At 40.0% G+C, this 24,092-nt stretch overlaps 2 protein-coding genes and 1 long non-coding RNA gene across 5 annotated transcripts; 2 read left to right on the forward strand and 1 right to left on the reverse strand.

Annotated features, from left to right (window-relative positions):
- On the reverse strand, positions 368–1,710 carry LOC110434316. Its single transcript, XR_002451736.1, has 2 exons — positions 1,033–1,710; positions 368–682 (listed from the first exon to the last, which is right to left on the reverse strand). It is a non-coding gene; the product is annotated as an uncharacterized LOC110434316 (long non-coding RNA).
- Positions 2,295–7,401, forward strand: LOC110435142. 3 transcript variants are annotated; one of them, XM_021460553.1, is made up of 5 exons: positions 2,295–2,625; positions 2,919–3,016; positions 5,792–5,865; positions 6,523–6,607; positions 6,760–7,401. In XM_021460553.1, exons 2-5 carry the CDS (start codon positions 2,947–2,949, stop codon positions 6,990–6,992), a joined length of 462 nt encoding a protein of 153 aa, XP_021316228.1. In that variant the 5' UTR covers positions 2,295–2,625; positions 2,919–2,946; the 3' UTR covers positions 6,993–7,401. The 3 variants fall into 3 exon arrangements, with proteins under 3 accessions (XP_021316228.1, XP_021316229.1, XP_021316227.1); XM_021460554.1 differs by having other exon boundaries at positions 2,295–2,528; XM_021460552.1 differs by having other exon boundaries at positions 2,296–2,528; positions 2,928–3,016.
- Positions 14,174–22,447, forward strand: LOC8059103 (peroxisomal fatty acid beta-oxidation multifunctional protein). Its single transcript, XM_002451898.2, has 18 exons — positions 14,174–14,445; positions 14,588–14,659; positions 15,304–15,366; positions 15,480–15,536; positions 15,640–15,707; positions 15,802–15,883; positions 15,986–16,041; positions 16,888–17,190; positions 17,515–17,601; positions 17,883–18,057; positions 18,207–18,328; positions 18,474–18,637; positions 18,836–19,090; positions 20,465–20,586; positions 20,716–20,837; positions 20,951–21,099; positions 21,720–21,858; positions 22,098–22,447. Exons 1-18 carry the CDS (start codon positions 14,346–14,348, stop codon positions 22,143–22,145), a joined length of 2,184 nt encoding a protein of 727 aa, XP_002451943.1. The 5' UTR covers positions 14,174–14,345; the 3' UTR covers positions 22,146–22,447.

A 24,092-nucleotide genomic window follows, 5' to 3' on the forward strand; every position in this document is an offset into this window, starting at 1 on the left:
ACGTTGATTCTGCAAAATTCTCTGAAGATTGAAGATAGTTCCCAGGATGTGATAAGGTTCTAAAATTCAACTTCTATATCCATATAACAATTATCAGTATGGAATACTAATCATTTAGCGAAACGTTGATTCTGCAAAATTCTCTGAAGATTGAAGATAGTTCCCAGGATGTGATGAGGTTCTAAAATTCAACTTAAAGGCTCACGGCCTTGTGTGTCAAAATCATCTAAAGCAAGTAGTCTACACTCTAGCCGAAAAGTTTTTATGATCTTAAAGCTCAACTTTAGAAGGTACTAAATTCAATTGGGCTCATGGCCTTGTGTGATCTTAAAGCACTATATTTGAACGTCAGTTTAGACAGTGTAAATGGAGATAGAGGGAAAAATACTCACTTACTATCAAGCAATAAATGTTTGTACAATATGATAACCCAAATTAAAGATGCACTCATATGAGAAAAATACACCAAACTGATAATACCGCTAGAGGTGCCACAAGCCTAAAGATGATACAAAGTCAAATAAAGATTACTGAGAGAAGTAGCCATGTGTAGCATTAGTTTCAGATACATTCTCAAGCTTAAAACACAGATATTATCCATGAGTGGCACCCTCACTACCATGCCGGCGACCAAGCATATCGATGGTGAGAGGCCAGCAGTGGCAAAGCTACATGTTTTCACCTGTAGAGAATAATAGTTTCAATGTTGTTTAGACTGTTGGATCACTAAGGATCAATTGTGTTTAAAAAATTAGAGATGAAAAGGCGAATATCCAAATTGGCACAATCTCCATGGTCATGTGTGCAGCATGCATATTCCTTATACTAACCAATGAAGGTATTGGAGATCATCCAGAGTATACATTTTGTATAGACATTTTCACAAACACGTGTTGAGCATGAGAAAATGGCAAGCCAGCTAGGATATAATCAAATTAGTAGGCACCTTGACATCCACAATGATTTCATCCGAAATGGCACAACATTACACAAGCAACTGAGCTAGAAGAGAATGAAGTCAACACGGCTCACCATGGTAGGATGAAGTGTACTTCCGTGCAGTGTTGGTCAATTGTATGTATATGCTTGGAAGGTAAGTGCTCCACCAACTGGCCGCCTCCGTTTCCAGATTCCAGTACAACGTGAGGTTCAGGTTGGACCATCGAAGATCCAGATCGAGATCGACACATGTGGCGAGGTTGGACATCGATGAGGAGGTTGTACGGTATGGCAATCGCACAAGTGCTGAGTAGAAGGCCCCGACCCTTGCGCCGGCGTTGCCAGCCCTTGTCCTTGCACTGTCATCGTCAGATCCCTCGAACCCGACCTCACGCTTCTCCACGCGTGCGCCACCCTCACCACGACGGCAAGGGTGATGGCTGGCGGCGGCACGAGGCCGAAGGCGAGGGCTAGCGAGTGCATCGCAAGTGCAAGAGTGCTGGGCAACGTACGAATCGTGGGGGAGCAAGGCCGATGGCGAGGACTGCGGGGGGGGGGGAGGGTGCACGGTGGAGCAAGGGGACCGAAGGCACCACACGCGAGTGATAGACGGAGGGCCGGGTTCGGCGGCGGGCACCAGCGGATGGAGGGCGAATGCGGAGGAAGAGGACGGAAAGAGATGCCGCACCATAGGAAAGAGATGCCGTGATTGATGAACCTTCCTAATCACGCGTGCGGGGGCATGTTCGCAGGTGGCAAGGCAGACGGACGAAAAAAAAAAAATTGCACCAAAAGTTGTCCACACTTTAGTCTTTTTAGTTGTTGTATGTTGTATATGTAGTAGGAGATGTGTGAGGAAAAATTTTTATAATTTCTCCTAATAGAGTTTGTATTTTAAAAAATATTTTTAGAGAAATCATTATGTCACAATGTTATGTGATTGGGCTTTGGAAACATTAGTGATCCCTAACGTATATTATTTTAAATATATATTAATTATATAGGTGCTAATTTTATCAAAAGATGTTAGAAAAAATAGAAGTTGCTTAAAAAATAAAAAAGAAAAGAGAAAAAAATAGTATGGGCTTTTATTTAGTGGCCATCAAACCCACGCACCGCTGGCCGACGCTCATCTAAGGATGGCAGCAGATCGAGTTTGAGGTGGATATCCGCAGATTAGGCCCGCGGGTTTCGGTTTCAAGGCCTTATTTTTATTCATGGTTTTTCGGGTTTGGATACCCGAAATGTTATGGTTTTGGTGTGGACTATTTTCACCCGTGGATCTCTATTGCATGAAATATTCAGCCCGCTAATGGCCCAACTAACAACCCTAGATACTGAAATCCTCAACCGACTGCTCCTTGCAGCGCACCGCTCAGGCTCGGTACCTCTCCCTCAGCGCAGACTGCTCCTTCCCCCACTCGCGCTCAGGCTCGGTCCAAGGTTCGGATCTTCCGCGCGTCGGCGGCGTCCAGCGACGGAGGGGCAGTCCCAGGCTCGGCGGCGGCGTCGGCGGCTCCCCCCACCTTCTCTCGCCAGTCGCCTCGCGCCCTCTCCTGCGTCCTCCGCGCACCGGCAGACGACCCTGCGTACGCACCTCCCTCTCCCCTCCCGCCGCTGCTGTTCCCGTGGGAGCCCGGCCAGCTGCCCAGGGTGGCCGGACCTTGGCTCCGCCGGTGCCAATTGGTATATTTCAAACATACATGGGTAAACATGTGTTTGTGGATAGCTGACAAGTGAAACAAAGCAATTATGTGCTTATATTGTAGTACTTCTTATGTGTAATGATATGATAATATTGTTCATAATATTATCATCCTGTTCCATTCCATTTCCTGTCTTTAGATAGCGAATACAAATAAAAGGTTTAATGTATTATGAACTATGCAATGGGCAATGATCCAGTGATGCATATTCCATTTTGAAGCATTCAGTGTTGCGTTTCATTTTTCATGGGTACTGATTTTGTGATTTACTAGGCTTTGCAGGCATTGATTTGCATCTACAATGTCTCAACTTGGCACATGCTCATTGCCAGGAGCTGCAACCTATGGCACTTCAATTAGGAGATTTGGAGGTAATTATTGGATTCAGGGTTCCCTATGGTTTTGATTTTTTTTATTGTTATAGTCTGAGTGTCGTGGAAATGCGTATGTTGCGTTGGATTTGTGGTCACACAAGGATGGACCGAGTTCGGAGCGATGATATACGTGACTGTCTAGGGGTAGCACCAATCGAAGAAAAGCTGGTTCAACATAGATTGAGGTGGTTTGGCCATGCACAAAGGATACTTTCTGAGGCACCAGTGCATTGTGGAGTCCTAAATCGAGATATCAATGTGAGGAGAGGCAATAAAAAAAGATTTAAAGGGTTGGGATATACCTAGAGATCTTTGTTTAGATAGGAGTGCTTGGAAAGCAGCTATCGACGTACCTGAACCATGACTAGGGGCTCTTATTGGGTTTCAACTCTAGCCTTCCCCAACTTGCTTGGGACTAATAGGCTTTGTTGTTGTTGTATAGTCTGAGTTTTGTCTGTTTGTCATGATACATCAAGAGGTTGTGGATTACTGGATTAGTGGATTTTGAATTACAATTGGAAATGAAAAGATTAGCTGAACTAGAAACGTAAAAACAAAGTTTTGGCAGGTGAAAACAAGTAGATTTGTCAGTATACATCTAGAAGCATAACAGATCATAAGATCAATAAACCTCTATCAAAAGTTCGCCGCTCAACCTTAGAGCATCTCCAGGAGTTTGGTAAAACAACTTCCTATCTTGATTTTTTAGCAAAAAGAGAAAAAGTCTCCTCCAACAGTTTGGTAAAAGAGGTACTTAAAAATAAAAAGTTGTCAAATATCCTCTTAAACTCATAAGTTTGCAAAGTGGAGTGAACTCCCTATCCCTCTAGTAAAAGATATGATCGGCTCTAGTAAACCAAAAAATAACAAGTAGATGTGGACCCTACTATAAATTTTAAAATTTTAGAAAGCTATTATAGGTTACTGTTGGAGAAGAACAAAATTTAAAGTTGCTATTTCTTTTATTACCTTGCTAGATCTATTAGTTTAGCAAGTAAATTATACCAAACTCCTGGAGATGCTCTTATGTTTTCCAAGGCCATGTCAAAAGTATTAGATGTCTCTGAACCATGGTTTTAAAGGTGTTGCCTAGGCGGCAGCTAGGCATCCATACTAACTATTCACGCCTATGGTATCTTCCTTGCCGTCCTAGGCGCCCGCCTTTCTTGTTTAGGAGTCTGGGCATTGTCAAGGAGGCTGTGGGCAGTCACCTTATTCGCGAAAGAGCATCGTGCATGCGAAAAAGGGACAGCCTTGCGCCATGCAGGAAGAAAATAACTCACATGCAGTACATCCTGCCTTCTGCACAGGAAGAGAGGGATAGGGAGAGAAAAGGGATAGGGAAGCAAGAGAGGGAGAGGGAGAGACCAAAATTCCTGCTGGCTTCTGCTTCTTCCCTGTGTGCTCATGACAAGTCCCCGTCGGCGCATCTCCATGAGACACATGGATTCGCACATGATGCTTTGCTGTGCAACGATTCTGGTTCTGGCTGCGAGCCCCCATGCGTTGATTCTGGCTGTGCATCTTTGTCGGCCACCAGGACCCAGGACGAGGATTAGTGGACAATTGCTCCTCCCTGCCTCCCCACTCACCACAAGCTCCAGCCTGCTCTTTGCTGGCTCCTAGCTTTGCCCTGCCTTCCCGCTAGGCCCAGATTGAACATGTGTGCCTTTGCTCCTCTTGCTCTCCCTATGCTTTGCTTCTTAAAGAATATATATGATGTTTGCCTGCTAGTTGTTTGCTTATATGAGCCTGAAAGGAGAATGGTAGTGCTTGTGCTTTGTTTCATACTTGCTTAGTGTAGTGGTACATTGATAGTGTGATTTTATATGCTAATTGCTCTATTTTGTATGCTGCTAGTATGATATTCATGCTAAGAGTTTGCAACATTAAGGTCTTATTTTCTTGTGAGTTTTTAGTGGAATAGATGTGTGTATGCCTGTATGGCATCTCCTAGGCGAGCGCCTTATTTGCCTAGACGACTGGAAGGAGGTCGCTTGCCTTGCCACCCTAAGCCCATGCTCTGAACATTTGTTCTCTCTCCTGTCTCATTGTTAGTATAGGTCCACATTCAAAAAGCTTCATGATCTTCTACTTTGTAATATTGTACTGCTTTTCATTTCATATTGGTTTATTAACTTATCCTTAAAGTTGCTGCCTTATGCATTGGAACCCAAAGAAAGTAGTGTGGTGTTAGTATGTGGTGTAGTATACTGGTGCAAGTAAAGCATTTTAATTTGATTGCTATCCTAGTTCCTATAAGTCTTGCCTTTTGCTCTGGAGATTCGACTGCTCTACCTTAGCCACGAAAACTGATGAATCAAATGCAGAGTCTGTTCAGATGTGTCATGGATAATCTGTGATAGCATACTTACCTTTTTATGAGATGGTCGTTAAGTTCATGTGTATTTTTTAGATACAAATGGAACAAATTTGGCTGTTGTCAAGTATTTTGTTTTATTATTTTGAGGGGTATGTATCATATATGATGGGCTGATACCACACCTTTGCTTTTTGTGAGACAGTCACTGAGTTCATATACAGTAAAATGCACGCCTATTCCTATAAACTTGGTCTAGGGACCTAGGTGACACATCCATGCATGTTTAGGTACCTAAGATACACTTTGGTAGGAAACATTTGATCTCGGATTCTGTAGTCTGCAAATCAGCACATGCCTTCTGAGTTTTGGCCTTGATGATCCTTTTTACATAGCAACGTTTACACTATGTATTGTTGAATAATGTTTCCTAATCTCTTACTGTTTGCTAGGTTCGAAATTTCAGCAGCCTAAAGCTAATCACATCTCATTTGGTCAGAAAGTATCTGCTAAAGCAACATTGAGAGTAAGTGTATTTAATGGATTGTTCTCAATTTTGATCTTACTACATGTAAATTTGAGCTTAGGGAGTTGAGAACTATTTACAAAATCAGGCTACATATCAAAGCAAATGTTCTAATCTTTAAGCATAATACAAACTTTTGCATCATGGAACTTCTGTGTATCTTAAAAACGTGTTGTCATTGTCTCCATATTTAATATAAAACTATGTTAAAATCATCAGCTATGATGATTTTGCAAGATCGATCTTCACTGCTCACTTGAGATAAATGGTGCCAATGAGGACCTCATTCTATTAGTAGTGCCAGGAGTGCATGTATTATAAAAGTTTTGTATGTTCAGAATGGTTTAGTTCATTGTCGCACACTTCTGGATTTATGATGTTTCTAGAAAAATTACATGTCTTCAATGTGCATAATTTGTTAGATACCATCATACCAAGATTCCAAGAATTATAATATACTAAACCATCAGCTTTGTGAATTGGTAGGTATATAGTCAATCTAGACTTGCACTATATCTTGTTACTTGTAATGGTAACCATCAGTTGGTGAAATTCAAAACTGAATGTGAAAATGCTACCTTGCTTATTGTATATGATCTACTTTACTGTGAGCTCCTTTTGTTTAACTACATCTCCTTTGACAACTGTTTACTACAGATTATGAGATGCAACGCTACTCAAACTCAAACACAAAGCGTCCAAAAGAAATCTTCAAGTGCAACTCTGCAACGTGATAAGAAAGGTTAAAATTTAGAATTCTCATACTACATATAATTGAATTCATTTTTTTCTTGTCTTTGAAGCAGGTAACTGATGTTCATGTTCCTCAAAGACAGGAGTCATATACTCACCACATTTGCTAAATTTTACCTGTGTTGTTTACAACCATTCCAGGGAAAGTCCAGGGGCCAAAACTGGATGACGGGAGCGGCGGGTTCCCTCCATTCCGCTTCGGCAAAGGTGGGGGTGGGGGTGGAGGCGGCGGAGGTGGCAGCAACTACTTTGGCGGATTCCTTCTCTTCTCATGCGTGTTGCTCTTAGACTACCTGAAGGAATTCGAGAAGTACTTGCTTGCTCAGAGGCACCGAGCTGGAGATGATGGCGGCAATGGGCTGCTGCAGGCATGATTTGCCTTTCGGCAGTCTCACTAGCACTAGCTACTGGTTTCTGATGTGAAGAGTGCTTCATGTGACTCTGGCTTAAATCCAACTGCGGCGATCATACAATGCAAGTGCAATTGATTGTACTGGGAACTTTCACTGCAGCTTGCTCTGCCATTTTATCCGTGTGGTGTCCAGTACTGTGGAAATCGCTTGCCTCATTCCCTTGAACTTTCACACCTTGTCTCGAGCAAGGTTCATTGGAACACACAGTGGTCAAAACTTCAGGCTCTTCGCTGGAAACTTTTTTTTTTTTTGTTGTTGGTCACAATAAGTAGAACACCTTCCTGGGATGTTAGAAAGTTCATTCCATATGTATGTCTAATCCATCAGTTATTAAAGGTAAAAGGACACTATAATTCATCTGTTTGAGTAAGCACTCCGTGTTCTTCTCTTGTGTGCTTCATATTAAGAGCCTGTTAGGCATAGCTCTGTCAAATACTTATTTCTAAAATAGCTTCATAGGTGAAGTTGTTTTTTTTTTCTATCAAAAAGACATGAGTTGAAATAAAGCTTGCTTTTTTCAAACACTTATTTCTCAAACAGTTTTTTATAGGTGAAGCTGTTTTTCTTCTATATAAGTTGAAATGAAGCTGAAAAAGTTAGCTTATTGCAACTCTTTTATTTCTCTCTTATCTATGCATGAAGAAGATATTATATCAAATATTTTTTCAAAGCAGCTTAACTTTACCTACAAAGTTGTTGTGAAGCTATTTTTCTAAAAAAAATAGATTTACTAGTGAAGTTGAGTTATAACAAACAGGGCCTAAAATTATCTGCTGTTGTTTTGGCTCCTACAAGTTTTGTTTGGAAAGGTGAGTTTGATCCAAATGCCTATGACAATCTGCCACTGAAATCTCTATCTCTACAACTAAAAATTATGGAAAGGATCCATCTACCACACACATGTGGTGAAGCCACAACTCCCATCCCTTTTAGCCATGATAGGTTATCCCATTAACCCAGGCTCCACTTACCCATGCATGCAAAATTGTTTTAGCGAATTTAAAAAAGTCATAACTTTTAAACTGAAGATATAAATTAAATTCCGATTGCACCATTAAATTTCTCATAACAAATTCTTCATAACAAGATCACACATGGATATATTTAAATAAAATTTTATTAATAAATATTTATCTCTACAACTAAAAATTATGGAAAGGATCCGTCCACAACTCTCATCCCTTTGATAGTCTTTTTTACTACGCGATGACACGTTATCCTTGAAAATAAGATCATACATGGATATATTTAGATAAAATTTTATTAATGAATATTTATCTTATAAAGATAAAAGATTTTCTTTTATTAAGTAGAGACAATATTCTAGGTTCAATAGACAATGTTCAGTCTTTGTAAAAAATGTTTATCGATTTAGAAGAATAGTATTTAGGTTTTAGGTTTATGAAACTGATATTACAATATACATAAAAATACATAAATACATGACATAGATAAAAATAATAAAAAAATCTAGAGTAAAAAGCATAAGAAAAAGAATAAAAACACAAAATGGAGAAAATTTTCAAATAATGTCAAAGGGTTACTTTTCAAATATTGTAAATATATTTATAGAATATTAACATCACTAAATACATTATAGAACATCATTAAATATATTATAGAACATCACATTTATTATATATTACATGTATACTAAGTGAACACCATAAGAAACATCATAGAACATCACATGTATACGTAAACATGACATAACACAACATAGAACACTAAATACTACATAAATATCACATATATATATAGAAAATAAAAATAAAGCAAATATAATTAACAAATGATAAAAAGTGCATAGAGCAAATAAAATTAATGAATAATTTAAATAAAGATAAAAATAAGATTAAAAGAAAATAAAATATAAAATAAGAATTTCAAGAAACATAGAAAATCTGAAAAAAAAAGAAAAACAAATAGAAACAAAGAAGAACAATAAAAATAAAACCAAAAGAAAAAGAAAATAAAAGGTAAAATTAAAACAAGAAAAGAATAAGAAAAGGACAGAAAATAAAATAAAATCGAAAAACAAAAACTAAAAAGAAATGAAAAATAAAGAATATAGACAGAAAAAACAAAATAATAAAATAACAATGAAGAAACATAGAGACGTGGATTTTAAAACCCGTAACAACGTACGGGGCATTAACTAGTTAGTCATAGATCAATCATTCCCTTGCCCTGACCAGCTGGCCTGGACGGCGTGAGCACTGTACACGATATGGCGAGGTTGCAGATAGATGCTCAACTTGGAGAGAGGGCAGATGCTCAACTTGTGATCTCAACGAGCACAAGCTCCAGCCTGAGTTCCTTCCAGTCCTCAAACAGAAGTGCCAGCTCCGGCGCAACACCTTTGGGCACCCATTTGTCTGGCAACTTCATCCGTTTCAGAAATGGTGCAATTCCAATTCTAGAGGAGTGTTCAGTCAAACCCTCTTAAAATTTGATCAAAGTTGAAAGTTGTGGCAACTCAGTATTAGAAAATGTCATCTAAACATGCCCACAGGCTAAGGCCTTGTTTAGTTCCAAAATATTTTGCAAAATTGACACCGTAGCTTTTTCGTTTGTATTTGACAAATATTATCCAATCATAGACTAACTAGACTCAAAAGATTTGTTTCGTCAATTTCGACCAAACTGTGCAATTAGTTTTTAATTTTATCTATATTTAATACTTCATGCATGTGTCTAAAGATTCGATGTGACGGGAAATCTGAAAAATTTTACAAAATTTTTTGGGAACTAAACAAGGCCTAAAGGTGCAGCATCTAATAATTCGGCCACTTTTTTTTTCACGCCAATTTTGTTCTCTATTTGGTGGACATAGGTATACCTATATAATTCATTTTTTTTCTTCATATATAGGAGTCAGAATCCAGGTTGCAAGTAGAGCGAATGCTGCACCGTGCTGGTTCGTTTCCGGGGAAATTCCCGGGTGAAGTCAACTGTGAGTGTTTGAGTCCAAAGTTTCCGTCCCGTCACTACATATGCTTTTGTGAACGCTAGACCTGAACCAACAATGACCTGACCAGACCACCAAGCCACGCCACGACCCACGACGAGTCAGTCCGCCATGCGCAATTCGGTGTTCATTTCGATGCAGATTCACGACGAACCGTATGAATTCGCTGGACTTGACCAGGAAGACGATCGAGGTCTTCGGTCTGCATTTTCTGCCTTTCCTGGGCAGCTGGGCCCTTCTGTCTGCAACATTATCAGACGACCACAGTCTGGAGTCAAGCACAAAAAAAATGTACAGCTATTATGGTGGCTGAACTTATGCTAACATTTAAAAGTTTATTTATTAATTTATTATGAAAAAAAAATTCCATACAATAGCTAATAAACCATACTATAAAAGTTGAAGCCAATAGGGCCATGTGGCCATGTCGCCGCGTCGGTTTGGTGCTGGCAGGTCTGGCGAGGGCTGAAATTGGTGGTTACGATGCAACCTGTCACGCATAATCAGAGTTGATTAGACTATCTCCAACAATCGTCACCTAAAATACAAGATCTATTTGTCCTTTGGGTAGCGCTACAGGTAAAAGGTTCCATAGTCTTCTCAAACAACAAGACCTAAAAGACAACACTCTCTGCAAATAGGTCTCGAGGAGAGAGGATACCCAAATTTGGGTTATGCCTCCCCTGATACCCAAAATGGGTTTTCTGTATGGGTACTCTGTTAGAGGCTATAGGTATTATGTTGGAAAACTATTTTGGGTTTGGGTTCCAAATGCATATGCTATTGGAGACAGCCTTAGGGGGATTGGTGGGGCGTGAGAAACGTGCTGATAGAGAATCCCGCGATCGATCCTATGCTTATCTGTACTAGGACTAGGAGTTCCAAAAATACACAAGTACTCTTTTAATGTTTTCTACAAATCTTCTTCTGGGAGTTTCATAGAAATTTTGAAATATGCCCATACTCTTTTAATGTTTTCAAAATACTTTAGTGATAAAATTATTAAAAAGGTAGCGGTAGGCGGTAGCCAAAATCTTGAGAATTGTAAGATGAAGGGAAAATCATAAAGTATTTATGTCAGAGAAAATAAACGTTTTGTTTGTTTAGCTGATAATTTATGGCTGATTTTTTAGAAAAAAAACTATTGAATGACTAATAGATTCGGTTTGATAAGCTTAGGCAAAAAAGACACATACTGAAACTACCTACCTACTCTTATTATATAAATAAATATATAATATATATATAAGTGCTCTAAAACGACTCTTGTTTTTTCAGCCCATGCATCGACGTCAAAGAATGGGTTCATGGCATCCTCATGCGTCACGGTCACGTTCCGACACCGAATTTTTTTATCGTTCTTTCTATATCTCATCTCATCGTTACGCGTGCTTCCGCGGCCATCCCATCGTAACGGAAACTCTTCACCGTTACGTACGTGAACAAGCACGTCCTCATGAGTCGTGTGAGCAAGCAAGCAAAGGCTCCGTTTGGATCTCGGTTAGAGTTAAATTTAGCTATTTGGAGCTCAAATAGCCCTAAAGTATGCAAACATAAGAGTTAGATTAAGGTTATTTGCATCTAACTCATCTAAAAAACTATCCCCAAAGAGGTGCGTATTTGAGCTATTGGGGGCTATTTAAGATGGAGCCCATAGGAAAAGGGATCAGCTCCTTCGCACGGGATCCCCACTCACAGCCACGTTGTCGTCTCTCACTCGCGCACCGCCTCCTAGCCCGCCTCGCCGTGGTCTCCCCACCCGCGCGTTGCCTTCCAGCCTCACTGACGTCTCCCAGTCGCGCGTTGCCTTCCAGCCTCACTGACGTCTCCCAGTCGCGCCATCGCTTCACAGTTCTTCTGCATCGGCATGGCCTGAGGATGAACCTCTTGTTGAAGATATCAACAATGCCTTCCGTGATCAGTTAGCTGATGCTTCGTTTAATTAAGTGTTTTTTTATTTGTTCAGGACTTGTATGTTTGAATGAGACATTTCATTTGTACAGATAAAATAAAATTTATCGTATGATGAATGTTTGATTTGTAAAGATGTTTTGTTTGTGTCATTTGTGAGCAGAAGGAGACCACACGACAACTGGACACACTAAATCCGCCTGAGAAGGAGCCAAATGATTAGGAAAGTATATTTATTGTCAATCTAACTCTTGCATCCAAACATCTCTTTGGCTAGAGTTAGTTGAAGGCTAGTCATAAGTTAGAGAATAACTTTAACCTCTAACTTAGTTAGAGTATCCAAACATGGCCAAAGTATTAGAGCTGCCATCTACATAGGCTTTGTTTAGTTCATCCAAAAATTAAAAAGTTCTCAAGATTCTCCGTCACCTCGAATCTTACGGTAAATGCATGGAGCATTAAATATAAATAAAAACAAAAACTAATTACACAGTTTATCTGTAAATCGCGAGACGAATCTTTTAAGCCTAGTTACTCCATGATTGGACAATGTTTATCAAATAAAAACGAAAGTGCTACAATATAAAAATCCAAAAACTTTGTGGATCTAAAGACCAACACATTGTGCTTTAGGCCTTGTTTAGTTCTTAAAAATTTTCAAGATTTCTCATCACATCGAACCTTGCGGCACATGCATGGTGCATTAAATATACATGAAAACAAAAACTAATGGCACAGTTCATCTGTAAATCGCGAGACGAATCTTTTAAGTCTAGTTACTCCATGATCGGATAATATTTGTCAAATAAAAATGAAAGTGTTACAGTGTCAAAATCCAAAAAAATTTGCAAACTGAACAAGGCCTTATTTATTCTTGCTGCATGGACAAACAACCCTAATATGACCCTCTTTTTACGATGGAACTAGCTAGGTAAAACTCATCATGGATTTTGCATCTCCGATCCAGCAAACTTCCCAGTCATCTATAGCAATCTATTAGCAGGTAAAATCACATATACAACCCATACTAATAAATTACAATAGCTATACCTAGTAGTTAGCAGCTATTAGCTAGTATTAACCAGATAGTGTTAGCTAGTTAATAGCTAATACATAGTAATTATTGGCTAGCTAATTATTAGTGCATATTGTTTAGGTTGTTTCAAGTGCATATGAACTATTAGCGCCTACTAGCACCTCTCCATCAACTAATGAACTAATCCCTCCATCTCCCTGATAAAAACAATCCTCATATAGTGCAAAGTCATGTCATCTTAATTAAATTAAGCAAATTTATAAATGATAATAATATTGTCAAAGAAGTATCAAAATAGTAATTGTTAGAAGATTTGTGATTGAAAAATATATTTATGGTATATCTGTTGGGATTCATATCCATTGATACTATTTTGCATATACTTAGTCAAACTTAACATAGTTTAACTCAAACTTAATTACATTCTTTTGGGACCAATAGTAATTGTTAGCAGCTCTAGGCAGATACTATAGGCAGCAGGTTTGTTTCAATTCTCACTCACCAATTTTAGTAGCTAAAGGGGTGTCTCGATTCATTGAACTAATAGTTATCATCTTCTGAAAAATAGTTTGTGTGGATTCAAACAATCCAAGTAATTATTATCTTGGGACCTAGCTAACAACTATTTCACAAGTTATTACTCCGACCTATTTATAACAACTAATAATTTGTCAAAATACATTACCATCTACTCATCTCTATCTATGTACCCTCTTTCTTACTATAGTTCATAAAAACAGCAAACATACTATACACAAACTTGTCTATTGATATATCATGTTTGGTACAACTCAGGTTCACTAATGAAGTTATTTTTTTTTAGAAAAGAGCTTCAAGAGCAACTTTCTAGGTAAATTTGGGTTGTTTTGAAAAAGTTGTTTGGCATGCATGGATGAAAGAAATAAATGGAGGAGAGAGCTAGAATAAACTGTTGTGAATTGTGCTAAACAGGCTCTAAATCTAATATAAAACGTTAGGACCAACTTGAAACGTCCACAGAAATCAATTCAATTTCATTTTTTATTTTTAGGAAAGTATAGGAACAAAGGAAAAAAAAAACAGAGTGTTTTCTGTTTTCAAACATGACTTTAACGTTTTCACTGGGGCGGTTGGGTGCGAGGGTCCCGTGCCGGTGGGTCCACGTCACACCCACACGAGTCGACCCACCGCACCCGGGTCCGGCTCGCCGAGCGGACGGATATATCGGCCGCGCGCGCACCCCCCGTGAGAGCCAACTCCACAATCCGAGTGGTTGTGCCGTGGAAGCTTTCGTTTACCCTTCCCAACAAGCCCCCCCGTCGTCTTCTCTCCTTCCCTCCCACTCTCCCTCGTTCCCTTCCTCTCTCGCGGTGATCCAGCCGCCGAGCACGAGGCGTCCCACGGACCGTGCGTGCCCATGGCGGCGGGGTCGATCCGGGTCACCATGGAGGTGGGCGCCGACGGCGTCGCGCTCATCACCATCGCCAACCCGCCCGTCAACGCGCTCCACCCCATCAGTAAGCGACCCACCGACGACTCCCTTCTTCCTCGGCCGTTCAATTCCGCCGTGATTTTTTTTTTTTTTGCTTTCGGCGGAGTTTCGTTTTTGCGGTCGGTCTAATCACGTCGTGGTTGTGCTCCCCAACCTCTCGCCTGCAGTCATCGCCGGGCTCAAGGACAAGTACGCGGAGGCCATGCGCCGTGACGACGTCAAGGCCATCGTGCTCACTGGTCAGATCTCTCGTCTCTCCTCTTCATTATTTAATTTGGTCTTCTATCATCATTAGATAATATATCTCCCTGTATACTGCGGAGTGGGGATCGTGTTTTTTTTTTTTTTAAAAAAAAATATGCCGCCATAAAAGGGGATAATAATATTATTACTTGTACGAGCCATTTTAATGTTTGGTGCTACCCACGGACCACGTTTTGATATGGACAGTCGTGGAAACGTCGCTTTCCTAGTTTTCTATACTATTTTCTGCTCACCCCAGTCCACCTTGAACTGCTTACTTACTTGCCGGTTGTGCTAGCCTCTGGAGATATCATCTTGCTCAAGTCGGTAGAAATAGAACCCAAGTTGTGGAAACAAGAAAACAGGGCCGTTGTTTTTTACTTGATGCTTGATAATAGAGCTTTGCATTTAAATGCTCCCTGACAACACTGGGCAGAAATTTATGTATTTGCTCTACCTTCCTAGTAAACTGAAAGTATCCTGATACCTTTTCAAGTCATTCGACATTAACACACATTTTTGAATCCTTCTGTTTTCTTGTTTAATGTGGTGTGCTGCCAAATCCATGGAATAGACTGGCATGCGAAAGAGATATTTTGTTTCTGATTCTTGTCATTGTTCTGGATTCTGAATCGCCTAGGTGCTGGAGGCAAGTTCTGTGGAGGATTTGATATCAACGTCTTCACAAAGGTTCATCAGACTGGTAACCGGAATGTTTTTCACTTGTGCTGTTGTTAGCTCTATGCTAGGCTTTCTTCTTACGGGGAGCTGTTTGCCTGTTCCTTTGCTTATACGTGCAACATTGGTGGCATGCAGGGGATGTATCACTTATGCCGGACGTATCCGTCGAGCTTGTGTCAAACATGATGGAAGGTATATAATTTTTTTTTGCCCCATCACTTGTATGTAGTTATACCCTTTTGCATGTGCTTTTGTTTCTACCAATATCACAATTCCTGGACCCATTTATTTGCAGAGGGCAAAAAACCTTCTGTTGCAGCCATTCAAGGTCTTGCGCTGGGTGGTGGCCTAGAGTTGATTATGGTATGCCGTTTCTGCCAGATGTTGTCACAGCTGATTCTTAACCTTGCTGCTGAACCTAGTCTAAGTCCATTGTATCCGTAAATGACATGTTCAGGGTTGTCATGCTCGGATATCTACTCCTGAAGCTCAACTTGGATTGCCAGAGCTAACCCTTGGCATCATCCCTGGATTTGGAGGTATGGATATATCTCTGTCTGAACAGAACTATTCTACAGTTACCCAGCTTCGTATTGGATTCTATCATGTTTTGGATCTAACTGTGTTAACTTATTATCTAGGTACCCAGCGTCTGCCGAGGCTTGTAGGTCTACCCAAAGCGATTGAAATGATGCTGGTGAGTAATTGAGTTCATCTGTTTCTTGTATAAGTGAATTCTTCCTTTTAAATTGGTAAAAACTCATTAACTAAACTCTACAGTTTTCTCCCCATGAAATCAACCTTGATTTCAGTATCTTATTTTAGGCTGTAAGTAATTGTAAGCTACTGAGTTGTACGGATGGTGTCCATGTGGATGGGGAAGTGGGTCCAGGACTTGAATTATTATGATGTCCAGGGTAGGAAGGCGATGAAACGACCAGTAACGGTTTAGCCAATGGCAGAACTGGGTGGATGGGAGGTAGGCCTAAGGGGAAGATGTCTGAAGGGGATATTTTAGTGGGTACTTGTCCATAATCATATGCTTGTTCCAGAAGAATGTATAATAGTTCACCTTCACTATTAATTGTCTCACCCTGTGGTATTTGCTTGTTTCTGATCATATAATCATGTGAACTTTTGGGTCAAATGTTGGTGATTTTCCATACCCGAAACTAGGCAATGTCAAATTGTCGACACCGAATAGCGAAGCCACGTCTCATTATCATTGCTTTAGAAAATTTTGTCATATTGAATTTATATTTGACTGCTTAGTCTGATATCAAGCGATGAACAAATTTGGGGAAAAAAAGGAGAGATCATAAATATCAATCTTTGCTTAAATCTTTAATGTGTGTATTTATTTCTATCATAGCCGTCATTTAATTCAAGAGAAGCCAATCAGTAGGCATCCAGTTACTTATTTTGTGAACTGTGGATGTAATGATCTGTCTGTAAACAAGTTCCAAGTTTTTAGTTAAATACTGTAATGATCTAGCGTGTGATTTCAGTCTTCTGAATTGGACATCTGGTATGACTTTTACAGCAAAGTAAGTTCATTACGGCAAAGGAAGGGAAGGAACGTGGTTTGATTGATGCTCTTTGCTCTCCTGATGAATTGATAAAGACATCACGTCTTTGGGCTCTGGAAATTGCTAATTGCCGTAAACCTTGGATGAGATCTCTTGGCAGAACAGATAGGCTTGGATCACTATCTGAAGCTCGTGCTGTATTAAATGCAGCAAGACAGCAAGCAATGAAGATTGCACCAAACATGCCACAGCACCAGGCCTGCCTTGATGTAATGGAAGAAGGCATATTATATGGAGGTCAAGCTGGTGTTTTGAAGGTATGTGTCTGTACCTGTCTCCTTAAAATAGGGAATTGAGGCGAGAATATCTACTCTTTTCAACTTCTATTAGTTATACAGCTAGCTCAGCATCTTACTTCTCTGCAATTTCCATAGGCTATGTAAAACACTGAAATATATATATGAAATAATCCTGCAATGGAGTGTAGGCTATCTTAGCTTTATTTTGGCATTTGTGCTGGGATCAGTGCTCTTTGACTAAAAATAGTAAACACCTTGCAATAGTGGATGATAAATTCCGGTTTCTTCTGCTTTTAACTATATAGCCTATTTACATGTTTACTAACAGACCAATAAATGCAGGAAGCCAAGGTTTTCAAGGAGCTGGTGATAGCACCAACATCAAAGGCTCTTGTCCATGTTTTCTTTGCACAACGTTCGACAACAAAGGTTGTCTTCCAGTGTAGTTTACCTTTCTTTTATGATTTACCATCAAATCATCATCCAGCCCTTGAATACCTTCAAACCTTAGATGCATCACCCTTTCTTTTTAATTATTTAGAAATGGTCTGGTGTTATGCAGAATTTGTTCATTTGTATTGTAGTAACATGACTGGATTTCTTCAAATAGAAAAAATGATAAATAGAAAAAATGATAATAAAGCTGTAGATGAAGTCAAGTTCAGTGAAGTTAAATTGCTGCAGTGACTTATGCTGCTGATTATGTATAGGTGCCAGGTGTAACTGATGTTCAACTGAAACCAAGGCCAATTAGAAAAGTTGCAGTTATTGGTGGTGGTCTGATGGGCTCTGGAATTGCTACATCACTTCTTGTTAGCAACATTTCTGTTGTGCTCAAGGAAGTAAACCCTCAGTTTCTGCAAAGGGGAGAGAAAATGATAGCAGGTCAATCTCTTTATACAGCTGTTGCATTTCTTAAGAAAATGTTTTAGTGTATCTATGCCTTTTTGAATTCTCCATGTGCTTGAGCTTTAGGATTGTCTTTAAAGTTAAATTTATAATCTTATTAGTAAATCTAACAATTTTTGTAACAGGCAATCTTGAGGGCCTGGTCAAAAGAGGTTCGCTTACAAAGGATAGGATGCACAAGGCCATGTCGCTTCTCAAGGGTGCTTTGGATTATTCAGATTTCAAGGATGTTGATATGGTTATTGAGGTTAGTGTTCATTTTTTTTTTGAATCTTTTGTGATTGAACTATATTTTGTGTTCATGAATCTCATGGGAACTGTATTTATTTACATAATTCATGTGTACATGTTCATAGAATATTTGTTTGTTGTGACACATTCCTCTCTTGTAGGCTGTTATCGAGAAGATTCCTTTGAAGCAATCAATATTTTCTGACATTGAGAAAATCTGTCCAAAACATTGCATACTTGCGACAAACACATCCACCATTGATTTGAATGTTGTTGGCGAGAAGACAAATTCTCAAGATAGAATTATAGGGGCTCACTTTTTCAGGTTCGTGAGGGATTTGTGGAAGATCTTGAATACTAGTGGTGCAAAGGCTAATAACATATAGAGTACACTGTACTAGTATGCTTATGAAGTATGGATTAACACATTTGTTAAAAAAAACATGTACTGCAGTTTTCCAGTTGCACTACAGATTTCTAATATCCACAGGTTGCTAATGCTGTTATGCTATGTTATTTTCAGCCCTGCTCATATTATGCCTTTGCTTGAAATTGTCCGGACGGAGAAGACATCACCACAAGCTATCCTTGATCTCATCACCGTTGGGAAGATAATAAAGAAAGTCCCAGTTGTGGTCGGCAACTGCACAGGATTTGCAGTCAACCGTACATTTTTTCCTTACACACAGGGTTCTCATCTTCTAGTTAGTCTTGGTATTGATGTTTTCAGAATTGATCGAGTAATAAGTAGCTTCGGCATGCCAATGGGACCTTTTCAGTAAGTGCTTTGGCTCTGTTTCCTAACATTTGTATGTAGTATTAGATGACCATTATGAATATTCATCTTGAAAAAGGATTTACTTATACAAAATTACGTAGGAAGTGCAATTCATCAATGTTTTCTGATCGGCTTATCGTTTCTAATTGGTCTGGCACCGATTAGGATGATCAGGACGATTAATCGACGATCAGGACGATTAATCGACTCCTGATTGGTCTAATCGTCCATATAATCGTCCAGCATAAAGCAGGACTATATAAATATATATCATATATGTATGGTATATATACCATATACTATATATTTATATAGTACACATCAAGCATCAAGACTATATTTCTAGTTAGTTGGCTATTTACCTGTGAGATTTGACTCCATATATTTATATATGGACATCAAGCATCAAGGTCAAGGGGGAGGAAGAAGCAGGCAGCAGGGAAGAGTGAGGAGGAAGCAAGCAGCAGCGGGCTACTTGGATTGGAGCTGGAATGGGGAGGAAGAAGCAGGCAGCAGGGAAGAGGGAGGAGGAAGCAGCAGGCAGCAGGGAAGAGGGAGGAGGAAGCAGTAAGCAAGCAGCAAGCAGCACGAGCAGGAGCAGCAGCTCAGTGGCTGACGGCTGGAGTGGGAGTGAGGACTGAGAAGAGAGTGGGGGTGAAGTTATAAGGGAAACCCTAATGGGCCTGACCCAATTAAATATATCCTAGGCCAAAAGCAGCCCATCTGCCAGTCAACTCTGATCGGCCAGGAGGCCTGATCGGACGATTAATCGTGATTAATCGACGATTAATCGGACGATCAGGTTTCTGGTCGCTCTAATCGAATCGGAGGCCCTAATCGAGTGCTACAGACCGATAAGGACGATTAATCGCGATTAATCGGACGATCAGAAAACACTGCGATTCATACAAAAGGTTAATGAAACTTGTGAAGTCATACCACATTTTTTTTACTAATGGCACTGTACATGTGCAATGTTAGAAAATAAACTGTCATTTGTCAACACATGGGCCAGGCTTCTGATTATATCTTTATAGGTTGAACCTAGGTCAAATATCCTTATAGGTTCAACCTAGGTCAAATTAAATTGTAGATAGTGCTATTCTGGGATTTGAACCATTGTGAATGTATTCAGTACTAGATTATTGGTCCAAATTATCTTTTTTTTCCAGATGGGAATCAACCATCACCTGGATAAAGAATAATGTGACATCTTTAGAATGCTGTGCTGTGCCTTAGCTAGCTTGTTAAAATGAACAACAGATCTGAGGCACTGTTGATTCTTAAATGGCTATTGCTGGTTGACTGTTCTAAATTTTGCTTCCATGATTCATGTGAGTTCTTATATTTGACATTCTCCTTGCTGCCCTGTAGACTCCAAGATGTGGCTGGGTATGGAGTGGCCTTGGCAGTAAAAGGTATCTACGCTGATGCCTTTGGAGAAAGAAATTTGAACTCTAACCTTGTGGACTTGATGGTAAAGGATGGACGACAGGGTATGCTTGACCTACTTTTGCTTATTTCTTAATTTGATCTTCTATATGATGGCACAAACCAGTCTAGATGAATGCACATTTTGTATATTTTTCTTGAGAAGTGAAAAATTCCAAATTACTGTTTTACAGGAAAGGTGAATGGCAAAGGTTACTACATTTATGAGAAGGGCGGGAAGCCAAAGCCAGACCCTAGTGTTAAGCATGTGCTTGAGGAGTACCAAAAGCAGGCAAACACAATGCCTGGTGGAAAGGTATTGTTTTCTCACTCCTGCCAAAGACATGGCTTGTGCATTTATTAAATTAATGTTCTTTCTATTCCTGTGTTGAGTAAGGTCCTTATTTACCCAAATTATATTTTTTGCAGCCTGTTACTTTAACGGATCAAGATATTTTGGAGATGATTTTCTTCCCAGTTGTGAATGAGGCATGCAGGGTTATGGATGAAAATGTTGTAATTCGAGCTTCTGATCTTGATATTGCTTCTGTTCTTGGAATGGGCTTTCCCAAATACAGGTGAGAATTGCTTGAATTTTTAACTGTATTTATATTACTTTCTTCCATTGAACCTGCAGTTTTTCATCCGTGGCACATTCATTTTTGCTCATGTTTGCTGAATGAATTTACAATTTGAATCCATGAATCCCAAATCTCACTAAAACAACAGGTTGATGATACTCCTGGAGGAACACATAATAGATCATATATAGACAACGCAATGGGTGGGGTTTGCAATTTCTGGAAATAAATACAACAATGTACCTATTCTAATAATTACACGGGCTAAGTTATCATCCTATGATTGTGTGGCATATGGTATCTGACATGTGTATAGTTTACCTAGTTATTGATCTGTTTCCTCATTGTTTGAAATGTCTGAGACTCCTGTATACTTGACTTATATGTTGTTCTGCAGAGTTGTAATTAATATTGAACCGAATTCTATCTTTACATCATGCCAGTATCAGCAGCCCTTAGTGTCAATACAAGCTAAACCTCTTGTAATGCAATGATTATGATTATTGTCCTCAATTTACCATTTATGCATTTCTACATTGTATTGTTTATGGATTTAAGGAGGTGTGGTGCCTATTATGAGCATTTCGTTTGAATTTACAAAAAAATTTTGTTTGCAGGGGTGGTCTTGTCTTCTGGGCTGACACTGTTGGAGCACCTTACATACATTCGAAGCTAAGCAAGTGGGCTGAAATTTATGGTCCCTTCTTCAAACCATCATCGTATTTGGAACAACGAGCTAAAAGTGGTGTACCATTGGTAAGCTCTCACTGTCACTCAGCACTCTCATGAGTGTGTACCTTATAGGACGTTGAGATGCACATAGATATTCCATTTTGATAAAGATGCAAATTTATCTTTGGTCTTGTGCTAATCGTTTAGCATAAAATTACCGATTCGTCAAGAGTAGTGCTGTCGCTGCAGAAAATAGTTGACGCTATAGGTCACATAATGGAGCAGTCTGTTCGTCATGCTAACCATTTTTATGTTCTCCACAGAGTGCAAAAGGAGCATCACAGCAAGGTTCAGCGAGGTCACGCATGTGAGGTGCTTCATTGGGCAGAAGAAGAATACAGAATACTGGTGGGATGAGCCGTCGACGGCTGCTTCGCAGATCAAAACACCTCCGTGAGCACAAAAGGAGGCACAGAAACGATGAAAAAAATAACTGGATTTGCATAGCTGTAACAGTTTTGGTGCCTTGAACTGTTAACTTTGGCAGAGTTTCTGTGAACAGAGTGGCATGCCGCATGCATTAATTGTACCTGATCACTCTGTATGTCGCTGTCATGTGTACAATGTTCAATAGTACGCACGTAATAAAGAATGGAAATATATGCCGCTATCAGTGCGCCGTCTTCTCGAGTATCCCTTGCACCAATCACCAACAAGGACGGCCGCGCGCCGCCGTGATCCAGCGAAAAAGAACAAGGCCTTGCTTTTTTTCTCCCCTAAAGTTTACTGTCTATCTTATTGGAGTATATCTATATATTAAATATAGACTAAAAATAATTAATTGTATATTGCGATTTTTTTAAGTCTAATTAGTTTATAATTTGATAATGTGATGCTAAAGTGAAGGGCCGAGATGGCGGACTAGAGGGAGGGTGAATAGTCCTTTCTAAAACTTAACGCGCCGGCTAACCAAAAAAAAAGTGCGGAATTAAATCTAGCCAAGACTATACCTCTCTATCTAAGTTCTTTAGCACATTGTAAAAGATCCTAAACAAGCAAACAATGTGCTACCTTAGCAAGAGCTCTCCTAACCAATTCTAGAAAGCAAAGTCACACAAACCTATGCCACTAGTACTTTGCAAACCGGGGAGCTCCTACACAACTAGTAAGCAAAAGCACAAAGCTCCTAGGCTCACTAGCAATGCTCAATAACAAGACAACCAATGCCAAATTAAAGAGCGCAAAATACTTAGCTACACAAACTAAGCAATGTGACTAACAAGATTACACAAACCAAATTAGTCACGCAAAGGGAACTACTTCTAGCTACACAAGCAAGAAGGTAACTAGCAAGCTACACAAACTAACTAATTACAAGAGCAACTACACAACCACAAGTATATGAAGTAAATACAAGCTTGGGTTTAGGACTTGCAAACCAACGGGAAGAACAATGTTGACACGATGATTTTCTCCCGAGGTTCACTTGGTTGCCACCAAGCTACGTCCCCGTTGAGACAGGCTCCAAGGTTGCCGTCGGTCCTCTTGCTAGTGGTGACCCACAAGTCACACTCTCCCACTTGGAGTGCTTATCACAAGCTCTAGCACTTGACCCGACCGGACCACTTGTCGCCCTTCGCGTCTCGCTCTACTAGAGTTGCTCTTCGCGATCCCCGCGGGGTGAGCACAGTACCCCTCACAAATCCTCCTCCGGAGCACCGCACAATCTTCTCGCGTGCTTCAAACGGAGTCACAATCCACCAAACCGTCTAGGTGATGGCAATCACCAAGAGTAACAAGAAATCCCCAAACACAAAGATTTCCTAGTGCCACTAAATGCAAATCCCGAATGCACACACTAGGCTCTCACTCCCTCACTCGAAATAGCACCATGCATCAGAGGGATAGGAAAGGGAAATGGTGGATCTTCAACCTCTCATCCACACCCACAAAGGGTTCTCAATCTCTCTAAGAAATTTCAGCTCAAATCCATGAGAGAGAAAGAGGAGAGGGGGAACTCTCGACTTGCTTGCTCTCTGTTTGAAAAATAATGGGAGAGCCCCCTCTACTGTGTTCCCAAGAGTTGGAGAAGGGAAAGCAAGTGCTCGGTCTAAAATAACTTGGCCAGCCAGCTCTCCAACGGGCAACAAAAATAATGTCGTTTGCCACAACGGGCAGCAGCACAGGCATTGAGTGGCTCTCTGTATTTTCTCAGCACTGGGTCCCAACAAATAAATGAGCAAGTGGCAAAGAGCTACAACCTCCAGCAGTCCACGCGCATGCACTTCTGCCAATCTCCATTCTGATGTGATGAGCAG

This window comes from Sorghum bicolor, chromosome 4, assembly GCF_000003195.3.
Source record: "Sorghum bicolor cultivar BTx623 chromosome 4, Sorghum_bicolor_NCBIv3, whole genome shotgun sequence".
Taxonomy (NCBI): domain Eukaryota; kingdom Viridiplantae; phylum Streptophyta; class Magnoliopsida; order Poales; family Poaceae; genus Sorghum; species Sorghum bicolor.

What these genes read in the sequence shown, in the direction of transcription:
- LOC110435142 (XM_021460553.1), top strand. Translation starts at nt 2,947, where the DNA reads ATGTCTCAACTTGGCACATGCTCATTGCCAGGAGCTGCAACCTATGGC. An exon ending in TTCAATTAGGAGATTTGGAG is followed by an intron (nt 3,017 to 5,791) that starts GTAATTATTGGA and finishes ACTGTTTGCTAG; the next exon opens with GTTCGAAATTTCAGCAGCCT. An exon ending in CTGCTAAAGCAACATTGAGA is followed by an intron (nt 5,866 to 6,522) that starts GTAAGTGTATTT and finishes TGTTTACTACAG; the next exon opens with ATTATGAGATGCAACGCTAC.
- LOC8059103 (XM_002451898.2), top strand. Translation starts at nt 14,346, where the DNA reads ATGGCGGCGGGGTCGATCCGGGTCACCATGGAGGTGGGCGCCGACGGC. An exon ending in CACAACGTTCGACAACAAAG is followed by an intron (nt 17,602 to 17,882) that starts GTTGTCTTCCAG and finishes GATTATGTATAG; the next exon opens with GTGCCAGGTGTAACTGATGT. An exon ending in CTAAAAGTGGTGTACCATTG is followed by an intron (nt 21,859 to 22,097) that starts GTAAGCTCTCAC and finishes TGTTCTCCACAG; the next exon opens with AGTGCAAAAGGAGCATCACA.